The sequence below is a fragment of the Carlito syrichta genome, unplaced genomic scaffold (assembly GCF_000164805.1).
Source record: "Carlito syrichta isolate Samal-C Ts95f unplaced genomic scaffold, Tarsius_syrichta-2.0.1 Scaffold288183, whole genome shotgun sequence".
Taxonomy (NCBI): domain Eukaryota; kingdom Metazoa; phylum Chordata; class Mammalia; order Primates; family Tarsiidae; genus Carlito; species Carlito syrichta.
In genome coordinates this window covers 1-11,592 of record NW_007232279.1, presented here as the reverse complement: position 1 = coordinate 11,592, position 11,592 = coordinate 1, and the positions used below count along the sequence as shown (strand labels likewise).

The window sequence follows — 11,592 nt, the reverse complement described above, 5'->3', positions numbered from 1 at the left end:
TGCTGGGCTCAGGCGATCCTTCCACCTCAGCCTTCCAAGTAGCTGGAATTACAGGTGTGCGCCACCACACCTGGCCAGTTTTTTGATGTATTGGAGAGACAATGTCTCGCCAGGTTGCCCAGGCTGGTCTCGAACCCCTTGGCTCAGGCAGTCTTCTCACCTCTGCCTCCCAAACTGCTAGGATTACAGGTGTGAGCCACTGTACCTAGCTATCGTGTAATCGAGCTCTATCAAAACTAATCAGCTGCTGGAAGAACTTGGTGGTGCTTTGTTCTTGTGGAACAGTGCACCACTGCCCTTTGTCAAACCTGTTCCCTGCTGCCTTGGTTTCTGATCAGAACTTCAAAAGAAGAGCTGAAAGGAACAAGGAGGCAAGCCAGGGAGGAGAGCTCTGCCAGTGGGAGGGCAAAGGAGGGCCACCTCAGGCACTGTCCTTGACTCCCCAGGACCCCAAGACCCGAGGGAGGTGCCCGGGCAGAGCACAGAGTGGGGTGTGCTTAGCCCGGACCCCAGCCTGGTCTCCTTGGAGGAGCCGCAAATCTTAACAGCCAGGACTCTGACCATTAGGCCCTTCGGTCGAGAAACAGATTGGCAGAGAAAGTAACTGAGGGCGGTTCCTCTTCCTTCCCCATCCCCACCCCATGCGAGGACACTCCGACACTTAGACACCTCATTGAGCACATCCACACTTGCTGTGTGATTTAGAGCAAGTGTTTCCACATAGCAAATGTGGGCTTTCTACATTTTCTTAGAGACAAGGTCTCAGTCTGTCGCCCAGGCGGGAGTGCGGTGGCATGATCACAGCTCACTGCAGCCTCAAACTCCTGAGCTAAGGAGATCCTCCCACCTCAGCCTCCTGAGTAGCTGGGACTACAGGTGTGCACCACCATGTCTGGCTGATTTTTTTACATTTTTTGTAGAGACAGGGTCTTGCTGTATTGCCAAGGCTGGTCTCAAACTTCTGGGCTCAAGCAGTCCTCCTGCCTTGACCTCCGAAGGTGACGAGATTACAGGCATGAGTCACCACACCCAGCACAAATAAGAACTTTTTTTTTTGAGTCACCCAGGCTAGAGTGCAGTAACATAATCATGGCTCACCGCAGCCTCGGCCTCCCAGGCTCAGACAATCCTCCTACCTCAGCCTCCCAAGTAGCTGAAACTGCAGGCATGTGACACCACACCTGGCTAATTTGTTAATTTTTTGTAGAGATGAGGTCTCACCATGTTGCTGAGGCTGGTCTTGAGCTCCTGGGCTCAAGCAGTTCTCTTGCCTCTGCCTCCCAAAGTTCTGGGATTACAGGCATGAGCCACCATGGCAGGGCAGCAGCAGAATGAGGGCCTTTGAAATGAGCACCAAGAGTCCTCAGTCTTTTTCTTGCTGATTGTGTGACTTCTGGCTGCCTTCGTCTGTGGCCACTTGGTGTTGGGTAACTGTTTCGTTGCAGCCAGTAGGGTTCCCCTTTGCTCTGCACTGAGAGGGACAGCCAAAGGCTCCCAACAGAAATGGGAAGTACCAGCACCCGCGAGGGGGTGAGGGCACAGAGGGTCATCTGAAGAGCCGTGTGGTTTGGCGCGCCCTCTTTTTGCTGGAGGGCTGGAGCAGCATGGGCAGCTGTGCTCAGGCACAGCTCAGCCCCCACCCTCAGGCCTCCTTCCACCCACCCAGGAGGAGGCAGGGCAGTGTGAGGCTCATCCCAGAAGCCAGTTCTCCAGTAGTTCACTCAGTACATGGCGGCCGGGCCCCGCCAAGTACCCCTTCTAAGCCTCAGCAGCCATCCCTGCCTTCCTCGCAGGACCTGGGCTGTGGGGGGCCAGGGACCCACAGTGAGTCAGCCGACCAATGAGAGGGGTGCCGTGTCCCCAGCCCGCACAGCACACAGCTCCCACGAGGAGGGCCTGGAGAGCACAGCCCACACAAAAGGAGAAGCTGGGAACAGGCTGGCTGTGACCCAGAGACTGAAAGCCGGCCAGTGGCGGGCAGGCCCAGAGCCCTGGCAAGCGGATGCCCCGGGGCAGGCTGGGCCCACGTGGCTTTCCTCCTCCCTGGCCGCCTTGCCCAACCCTCACCCACATGCCCAGCTTCCTTCCTGGGGGCATCCTGACGCCGGCGCGGAGTTGCCACAGGGGCCCAGAGCCACTTCCTCCCTCCTCAGGACACCCCCCCACCAGAAAGGGAGTGGAGGTGCCCACTGTTCCAATCCAGACAGCGCTGGCCTTGGAGCCCTGCTGGGAGAGGCCTTGGCCTGGAACAACGCCTTCCCCCGCTTGACAGGACCAAGGCAGGGCTGGAGAGCAACTCTTCCCCTGATGTGGGGGGTGAGGGAGAGAGACTAGAACTAGCTGCTCGCCTCCCTGGGCCTCAGTTTCCCCACCTGGACCTTGAGGCCCATGGGCTCAGTAGGCGCTCAGGACCCATTCAGATGACAGGCCTGGGTGAGGGGTGGCCTGGCAGCCCAGCCCCTCCCTTTCATCACAGCATCTCTGGGCCGACTTCCCCCTTGGACCGATAAGATTCCTGCTGTGTCATGATGACGTTGGCACTCCCCCAAAGCCTGGGTGACTCACGAGCCCCAGGGTGGAGGAGGACAGCCCTTTGGCTGGATTTACAGCTGAGCTTACCTCAGCAGCCCCCCAGTTCTCTCCCCAGTGGCCAGGAACCGGCAGCACCCAGCCCAGGCCAGGGCTCCGCCCAGGAAGCCAGGCAGATCCTTGACCCCAGTGACCCTTGGGAGCCAGAGGGCCCACCCCGCTGGGCCCCCAGTATGCCACGCCCTCCACCCTCAAACCCTCACACCAAGACAAGGAAGCTGCAGCGATCCGGGTGCATAAAGCGGGAGACCGAGGCCAAACCTCGGCGCCCACAGGCACGTCGTGGCCCGGGTCCCCCTGCCCTGGCCTGACCAGATGTTGGTGGACCTGAGTCACATCCTGCTTCTCCTGCCAAGTCACCACGCATCCTTGAGTGGATCCCGACCCCGCCGTGGGCCTCAGCCAGAAGGAGGGGGTGGGAGAGATGAGAGGAACTCCTTCTCCCAAGGACCCCTTCGGTTGCCCCACCTGCACGCATGTGGTAAGGCCTTCTCGGCCAAGCCCGAAGGTTCCCTAATGTCTTCCCATGCTTGTTCCTCCCGAGGCAGCCAGCAGAAAGGGCAGCCCCCCCAGCCCAGATGAAAGCGGCTCAGCTCGGCTCAGCTTAGTCCCCCTCATGGCGGGGAGTGGCCTTCCCCCACCCCCCACTGCCCTCCATCCTACCTCGCCTCCCTTGGGTGTCTCAGAAACCAGCAGACTGTCGAGTGCAGGGGCCGAGCTGAAACAAGGTGAGCAGGTTCGATCACTAGTTAATCCCAAAGGGAGCAGCAAGACAAACAGCCTGGGGTGTGGGGCAACTGTGACTCAGCAGAGCAGTCCCCTGCCACCAGTGCACGGCCCGGAGTCTGCCCTGATTCTTCCCAGGCTACTGGAATTTGGTCATAAGCAAACATGACCCACTGTGCGGCGGGCTTAACAGCGTTTGCAGGCCATGGCCCGCACCGTTGCTTGCAGGGCCTAGCTCCCAGCATGCTGGCCCTTTTTGTGTGCGGGCCCTCAGCCCCACTGAGAGGAGAGGCCAGAGATGGGCACTGGTGACTCGCCGCGGGGAGCTAAGGACCATGGTAGCCCAGGGTGGGGTCATCTGAGCTGGACCTTGAGGGCTGCTGAAGTGAGGGGTCCCGGCCGGGCACAGTGGCTCACGCCTGTAGTCCCAGCACTTTGAGAGGCCAAGGTGGGAGGATCGCTTGAGGCCAGGAGTTCGAGACCAGCCTGGGCGACAAAGCAAGACCTTGTCTCAACAAAACGTATTTTAAAACTTAGCCAGGTGTGTTGGCACCTGTAGTCCCAGCTACTGGGGAGGCAGAGACACTTGAGACCTCATCGCTGAGCCCAGGAGTTCGAGGCTGCAGTGAGCTATGATCATGCCACTGCACTCCAGCTGGGTGGCAGAGCGAGACCCTGGCTCGAAGGAAAGTGGCAGTTATAGTCGGAACCCGCTGTGCGTACTTGGGAGACAGTCGTGAGTGGTTGGCAGACATGGCGGGAGTTAGAGGAAATTTCTCCCACTGGTGCCAATGCAGGCGGCCTTGGTTTCAGAACAGCCCACTTGGGGGTCGCAGGGGAGCCTGGCGCTGGCAAGCAGACACTTGCCTGTGTGGGCTTGGCGTTCAGCCCAGTCTGAGCTGGGACAGAAGCTTGGGAGTTGTCAGCCTGCAGGTCCCCACCTGCAGCCCTGGGCGTGGCTGAGATCACCTGAGAACAAAGCCACCCTACTCTGGAGTGACTTCTCACCCTGGAGCCTGCAAGCAGCCCATTGAGTCATGTGTCGCTCGTCTCATGGTGACCAGCTTGTGTGCACTGGAGGGGACAGCAGGTCGCTTCACCTTCAGGAGGCCCTGGTGCCACCAGGCAAGGCTGGGAGCATTATTTTGCCTACCTTCCCAAGGGCTCGTTTGGGCTCAGAGGAGGTCAGGCCGCCTAGACAGGCTACACCTGAAAAATCCTCCCACACATCTGGACAAAAATTGGGTTCAGAGTAACTTGTTAGGGCTGGGCATAGTGGCTTAAGCCTGTAATCCCAGCACTCTGGGAGACTGAGGCAGGAGGATCACATGAGCCCAGGAGTTTGAGGCTACAGTGAGCTATGGTCACACCATTGCTCTCCAGCTTGAGTGACAGAGTGAGACCCCAATGCAAACAATAATAATAATAACTTGTTAGATGCGGTGTTTTGAGTTTTTAACTCAGCTGTGTCTGCAGGCTTCTCAAAGTGAGTTTGCTTTCACTGCTCAGGTCCTTGAGCCCTGGGGTTGGCTTTCCTGTCAGATGAGTCGGGACTGCCTGTGTCACCCATTGTGCTCTCTCCCTGCCAACCCGCAGCACGGCCCCCGCCAATCCCACGCCCTGATTATAGGGTGCACAGATGAAAGAGGCACCCACTCTGCCCAGGGGCGCCTGGCCGCTCTGGCTTCGTCTTCCACCTGGCCTGTTACACAGGAGAGCCCCAGGGTCACTCTGTCCCAGTCGATGCGTTTTGCCGGTCCCAGCACTTCAGCCCATGAACTCGTCACATGTTGGTCTCTGTGCCGTGCCTGGCAGGCCCCTTCCTGTCACTGAGTGGTCCTGTTGTGTCAACATACAGTTTGCCCATTCTCATGTTCATGGGAACATCTGGCCTGTCTCCAGTTGGGGGCTTTTTTAAACTGAGGCTGCCATGGCCATCCGTGTGCAAGTGTCTGTGTGGACGTGTGTGTTCACTGCTCCTGGGTCACGCCCAGGAGAGGACAGGCTGGTCGGGAACTGGCTACCTGGCCGTCCCAGGGATGCCTGTGTCACCGCACCGCTCCACCTCGTGTCCCTGCCACTTCCTGACCTTTCCACGCTTTTTTTTCCCTCATCCCTGGTTGTTGAAAGGAAATTCCTTCATGCTTGCCACAAGTGTGGAGTCTGGAGGGTGTTGGACGGCCCTTTGTTGAGGGAAGGAAGTGTTCTTGTAACCCTCCCCTGATAAGAATAGCTATCACGAATAGATAATTTTCTGAAATGCCTTATCTACATCTGTTGTGCTGAGCGAGACTGCTAGGTTTAAAACGACCAACACTAGGACACAGCAACGTTGTCTGAGAGTTTGTATCTTTTAATCTCCTAATGTGGTGAATCTGGGTGATTTGCTTTTCTTTCTCAATATCAAACCAACCTTTCATTTCCAGGATAAACTCAGTGTGGTTCCGATGTGTCGTGCTTTTTAGCCTCACAGAAGGTGGTTTGCTGGTGTTTTTTTGCGGGGTTTTTGCGTGCGTGCATGTGCACATGACTATGACAGGCTTCTAGGGTTCCCACGTGCCTTTCTCATCACATTTCAGACTTCTATCCGAGGTCTGCGGGTAGAGCACGCTGGGATTCTCTCTTCCTTGCATCTCACAGGCCCCGCTCACAGCACTTTCTGTGCCGGGGTCATCTTGGTGGGACGGTTTTTTTTTTTCTTTGAGTAGGAGTCTCACTCTGTCACCCAGGCTGGAGGGCAGTGGCAGGCGATCCTCCCACATCCCAAGTAGCAGGAACCACAGGCGTGAACCACCATGCCCAGCTAATGTTTTTATTTATTGCAGAGACAAAGTCTTGCCAAGTTGCCCAGGCTGGTGACAAACCCTGGGCTCAGCCGGGCTTGGTGGCTCAGCCTGTAATCCCGTGCCTTTGGGAGGCTGAGGTGAGTGGATTGCCTGAGCCCGCGGGTTCAAGACCCGCCTGGGCAGCGAGACCTCATCTCTACAATAAATCAAAAAATCAGCCGGGCGTGGTAGCGCATGCCTGTAATTCCGGCTACTTGGAAGGCTGAGGCGGAAGGATCGCCAGAGCCCACCAGGTCGAGGCTGCGGTGGCCGGAAGCGGCCACTGCACTCCGGTCTGGGCAACCGAGTAAGACTCCAACTCAAAAAAAAAAAAAAAAAAACCCTGGGCTCAGGCAATCCTCTTGCCTTGGCCTCCCAAAAGTGCTGGGATTACAGACATGAGCCATCACACCCAGCCTGTGGGAAGGTTTGTGGCCATTGCCACACTAGTGTCCCTCACTCTGTTTTGGTAGGTTGAATTTTTCTAAAAATTTTTCCATCTCATCCAGGCTGTCAGACATGGAATAAAGTCGTTCACGAGACCCTCTTCTCTGCCTCCGTCTAAAGTTTTGTCCAGTTTTACCCTGTTATTTGTGTCATTTAAAGAGCAGCCAGGCCAGAGGATTGTCTGTTTTTGTCTTTCTCAAACACCATTCTGGCTTCATTAACGTCTTCTTTTGGGCAGCTTTTCATTTTGTTAACTTTCCTTTTAGTTCCTTCTTTATAATTTGGCTTTAAAGTCCCTTTTTCTAACTTCTGGAATCAGGTGCTTAGCTCACTGGTTTCGAGCTACTCTTTTGTCCTGGCATGAGCGTTCAAGGAGATGCATTTATGTCTTCCAGGTCGGGTGGAAGGTTAGTTCGAGCTCAAATCTCAGGGCTCCTCTGGCTGTGCATGGGGGCTGGACACACACTTGTGGCTGAGTGCCCAGATTACCGAGGGTGGGGGACCATCTGGGTCATGTCCCCAACTGCTTCTAGCCACATCTGTTCCCTCTGCCACAGGGCGACCTGGCCAAGAAGAAGATCTACCCCACCATCTGGTAAGCATGCCCCCCTGCCCCCACAGCCTCCCCAGCAGGGCCAGGCCTGGCCCCGCCCACCCCACGCTGGTGACAGCTGCGCGCTGTTCTCAGGTGGCTGTTCCGGGATGGCCTTCTGCCTGAAAACACCTTCGTCGTGGGCTACGCCCGCTCCCGTCTCACGGTGGCCGACATCCGCAAGCAGACGGAGCCCTTCTTCAGAGTGAGTGGCTCCGGGGTCTCCCCTGGCCTGGTTCTGCCCTATCCGCCAGCCCCCTTCCCTTCCTGGGACACTCTTCTCCCCGCCGGCTCCTGCCTCTCCCTTGAGCAGGAGGCGCCCTGGGCATGGAGTAGTGGAGGGGGTCCCTGCAGCCAGAGCCCCCAATGACCCACCCACCTCCCCAACTGGTCCTCGCCAGTTCCCTCCTGCTGTGCTCTGGGGCCAGATCGGGAGGTGCCTGGAGCCAGTAAAAGGACTCCACACTCTCCACCCAGAGAAAGCCGGCAGCTCTGCATTTTCTCAACAAATCCTTGCTGGGCCTAATGAATTCAGAGAGCGCTCTTTCTTCCAGCTCAAAGTGGCCTGCGACCTGGCTTCTGTCCGAGGGCACAAGGTCCTCAGGGACGCGTGGGAGTGACTGCACTGGCCCCTGGCCTGGGGCTGCCGGGCCTCGTCTGCAGGGTCCATGCTGCCTGCCTCCGCCTCCCTGTCTCTGCATGGGCAGAGAGGGGGCTGAGCCCAGTGTAGGGACAGGACAGCTGCCTCCGGAGGAAGCCCACCCTGGCTCTGAGATGAGAGAGCACAAACCACACCCCCTGGGCAGAGCAGGCATGGACTTGAAGTGTGGAGCCAGCATCTGTCCGTCCGTCTCTCCCAGGCCACCCCAGAGGAGAAGCCCAAGCTGGAGGAGTTCTTTGCTCGCAACTCCTACGTGGCTGGCCAGTACGACGATGCAGACTCCTACAAGCGCCTGAACAGCCACATGAACGCCCTGCACCAGGGGCTGCCGGCCAACCGCCTCTTCTACCTGGCCTTGCCCCCCACGGTCTACGAGGCCGTCACCAAGAACATCCACGAGACCTGCATGAGCCAGACGTAAGACTTGCCCTCCGCCCTCCCTCCGCTGGCCCGGGAAGGGTGCTCCCCGAAGAGCAGGTCGAACCAGGCAGTCTGAAAAGCAGGGTGCCCCACTTGCTTTCTACAATCCCGCACTCCAGAAGTCCAGGTCCCTGGCAGCAGTTCCCACTAGGACCACGAGATGGCAGCATTGCTCCACGGAACACTGCCGCTTGCCTGTTTCCTGGTTTTCCCAGTCTCTTCGTCACGGCCACCAGATGGCAGCATCCCTCCATGCAACACTGCTGCTAATTTTTTCTCTGGCTTTCCTGGAGTCTCGGGCAGGACCAGGAGGTGGCAGCATCGCTCCATGCAGAGCATGCTACGGGTTGTCACCGAGCCCTAGTCTCTTGTCCCCACGGCCATGTCCCTCTTGTCCCTAGCTTAGAAAGCGAGACAGCACGCTCACGCTCGGGGATAGCAGGAAAAGGGCCTTTCTCTCACTTTCAAGCAAGGAGATTGGGCCTTCACCATCCCCTTCTCTGCTCCCAGCCCCCTGGGGACCCAGCGTGGACAGGAGGGGAACAGGGCTTCCCTAGTGGCCAGGACGAGCAGATTGGCAGGGACGCTTCCCAGAGGTGCAGAGCTTGATGTTGAGGTCCGAGGACAGAGGGCAGGGGGTCTGGTCGGGTCACCTGGGGATGCAGACAGGGGGAGCCCTACTCCCTAGGAGGGGGCCGTGGGGTGACGAGGCTCCGGCCCGTAAGGCCGAGCTCAAGGGGTGACATGGCTCTGGGCCCCAGCAGAGGCTGGAACCGCATCATCGTGGAGAAGCCCTTCGGGAGGGACCTGCAGAGTTCAGACCGGCTGTCCAATCACATCTCCTCCCTGTTCCGCGAGGACCAGATCTACCGCATCGACCACTACCTGGGCAAGGAGATGGTCCAGAACCTCATGGTGCTGAGGTGGGCGCCAGGGCGGCTGGAGCCGGGCGGGGCAGGCCCAGGGAACCTCAGAGGACGGGTTCCCCCAGGCTGCAGGGGTGCCCACGCCTCCACCTGGCCCTCCCGGCAGATTCGCCAACAGGATCTTCGGCCCTATCTGGAACCGGGACAACATCGCCTGTGTCATCCTCACCTTCAAGGAGCCCTTCGGCACCGAGGGCCGCGGGGGCTACTTCGACGAGTTCGGGATCATCCGGTGAGCGCTGTCTCTCCCGCTCCCGTCCTGGGGGCTCCTCACGTCCTGGGGTGTGTGACCCCTCAGAGGTGGCCGGGAAGGGAGGGCCTCCACAGCCACGCCCCCGGGGCTTGCCCAGGCCAGCAGCAGGGTCCCCATCGCTTCCTTGCCTTAAGGAGACCTGGGGGCCAGCGGGGACCAGGAAGCGAGTCTCCCAGCTGGCCACTGGAAAGCCTGGTGTGGGTTGCTAGGCCCCCGGAACCTGGCCGTACTCTTCCCCTCATCCCAGAAGTGGGCCTGACCAGAACCTCGGTCTTCTCTGCCACCAGGGACGTGATGCAGAACCACCTCCTGCAGATGCTGTGCCTGGTGGCCATGGAGAAGCCCGCCTCCACCGACTCGGATGATGTCCGTGATGAGAAGGTGGGCAGGGCGCACCCTCCTGGTCCCCAGCAGCCCGACCCGGGGCAGTGCCGCGCAAGGGTGTGCACGCGGTGTCCTTGTCACCCACACGGGCCGCCAGCCCTGAGCACAGGAGGTCCTGCGGGAGGTGCCCCGAGCAGGGAGTCGCAAAGCCCAAGCTGTCACGTGCCAGCTCTGACAGTGACCGCCACGTGGCCAAGGGCAGGCCACTGCCTCTCTGGTCCTCAGCTTCTCCGTCAGAAAAGCCAGGCTGGCCAGGCACGGTGGCTCATGCCTGTCATCCCAGCACTTTGGGAGGCAGAGGTGAGGGGATTGCCTGAGCCTAGGGTTTGAGACCAGCCTGGGCAACTCAGTGAGATCTCATCTCTAAAAAGTGTTTGGAAAACCCAGGAGGCTGAGCCGAGGGGGCCCCGGAGGGCCCTCGGGGAGGGACCCATGGCTGTGCCTGCAGCAGGGCAACCAGAGCTCATCGCGCGCTTCGTCCTGTCCTCAAGGCGGCCTTTCTGGCCTTCCTCAGCCGCTGGGAGGCGCCCTTGGGCCCGCCCTCTCCTCTTCCCTGCTCTCTCCCAGGTCAAGGTGCTGAAATGCATCTCAGAGGCACAAGCCGCCAACGTGGTCCTGGGCCAGTACGTGGGGAACCCCAGCGGAGAGGGCGAGGCCACCAGAGGGTACCTGGATGACCCCACAGTGCCCCGTGGGTCCACCACTGCTACCTTTGCAGCTGTGGTTCTCTACGTGGAGAACGAGAGGTGGGACGGTAGGTGGCATCTCCAAGGCCCGGCAAGCACTCACACATCGTCGTGCGCCCTCACTTGTGCCCCTGCTGGCCCTGAGCTGGGCCTGAGGCTGGCCTCTCCCTACCAGGGGTGCCCTTCATCCTGCGCTGTGGCAAAGCCCTGAACGAGCGCAAGGCCGAGGTGCGGCTGCAGTTCCGCGACGTGGCAGGCGACATCTTCCACCAGCAGTGCAAGCGCAACGAGCTGGTGATCCGCGTGCAGCCCAACGAGGCCGTGTACACCAAGATGATGACCAAGAAGCCAGGCATGTTCTTCAACCCCGAGGAGTCAGAGCTGGACCTGACCTATGGCAACAGATACAAGGTGCCCCCAGGCGGGGCCGTGGACGGAGGCGGGGGTGCCCCGCGGCAGAGGTGGGGGTGACATCTTTCTCGCCGCAGAACGTGAAGCTGCCTGACGCCTACGAGCGCCTCATCCTGGATGTCTTCTGCGGGAGCCAGATGCACTTCGTGCGCAGGTGAGCCTCCGCCCAGCCCACGGGCCCCTCCCTCTAGGTCACCCCCTAACTCGCGTGTCCCCCCAGCGACGAGCTCCGCGAGGCCTGGCGGATCTTCACACCGCTGCTGCACAAGATCGAGCGGGAGAAGCCCCGACCCATCCCCTACGTCTACGGCAGGTGAGGGGTGCCCTCGTGTCTCTCCTGCATCGCCCCGTGTCTCCCTGTTATCCCTCACATGTGCCCACGTCTCCCCCTCCCGTCTCCCCCTCCCTCCCGTCTCCCCCTCCCTCCCGTCTCCCCCTCCCTCCCGTCTTTCCCTCCCTCACGTCTTTCCCTCCCTCACGTCTTTCCCCACGCCTCCCTCACGCCTGTCTACCTGTCACCCTCCAGCCGGGGCCCCATGGAGGCAGATGAGCTGATGAAGAGAGTGGGCTTCCAGTACGAGGGCACCTACAAATGGGTGAACCCCCCACAAGCTGTGAGCCCTGAGCGCCTCCCGCACCCCGCCCCCTGCCTCTCCTTCCCGCGCCCGCCCC

The 11,592-nt window shown here is 59.7% G+C and overlaps 1 protein-coding gene across 1 annotated transcript in view; it reads left to right on the top strand.

Annotated features, from left to right (window-relative positions):
- G6PD (glucose-6-phosphate dehydrogenase) overlaps window positions 1-11,226 on the top strand; it is a 13,232-nt gene extending 2,006 nt beyond the window's left edge. The window contains exons 3-11 of the mRNA XM_021710148.1: window positions 7,145-7,182; window positions 7,276-7,384; window positions 8,040-8,257; window positions 9,022-9,183; window positions 9,293-9,418; window positions 9,727-9,820; window positions 10,391-10,577; window positions 10,685-10,920; window positions 10,998-11,226. Coding sequence (XP_021565823.1) covers window positions 7,145-7,182; window positions 7,276-7,384; window positions 8,040-8,257; window positions 9,022-9,183; window positions 9,293-9,418; window positions 9,727-9,820; window positions 10,391-10,577; window positions 10,685-10,920; window positions 10,998-11,078 — 1,251 coding nt within the window. The 3' untranslated portion in view covers window positions 11,079-11,226. The remainder of the gene's footprint in view (window positions 1-7,144; window positions 7,183-7,275; window positions 7,385-8,039; window positions 8,258-9,021; window positions 9,184-9,292; window positions 9,419-9,726; window positions 9,821-10,390; window positions 10,578-10,684; window positions 10,921-10,997) is intronic.
- Window positions 11,227-11,592: the final 366 nt, after the last annotated feature.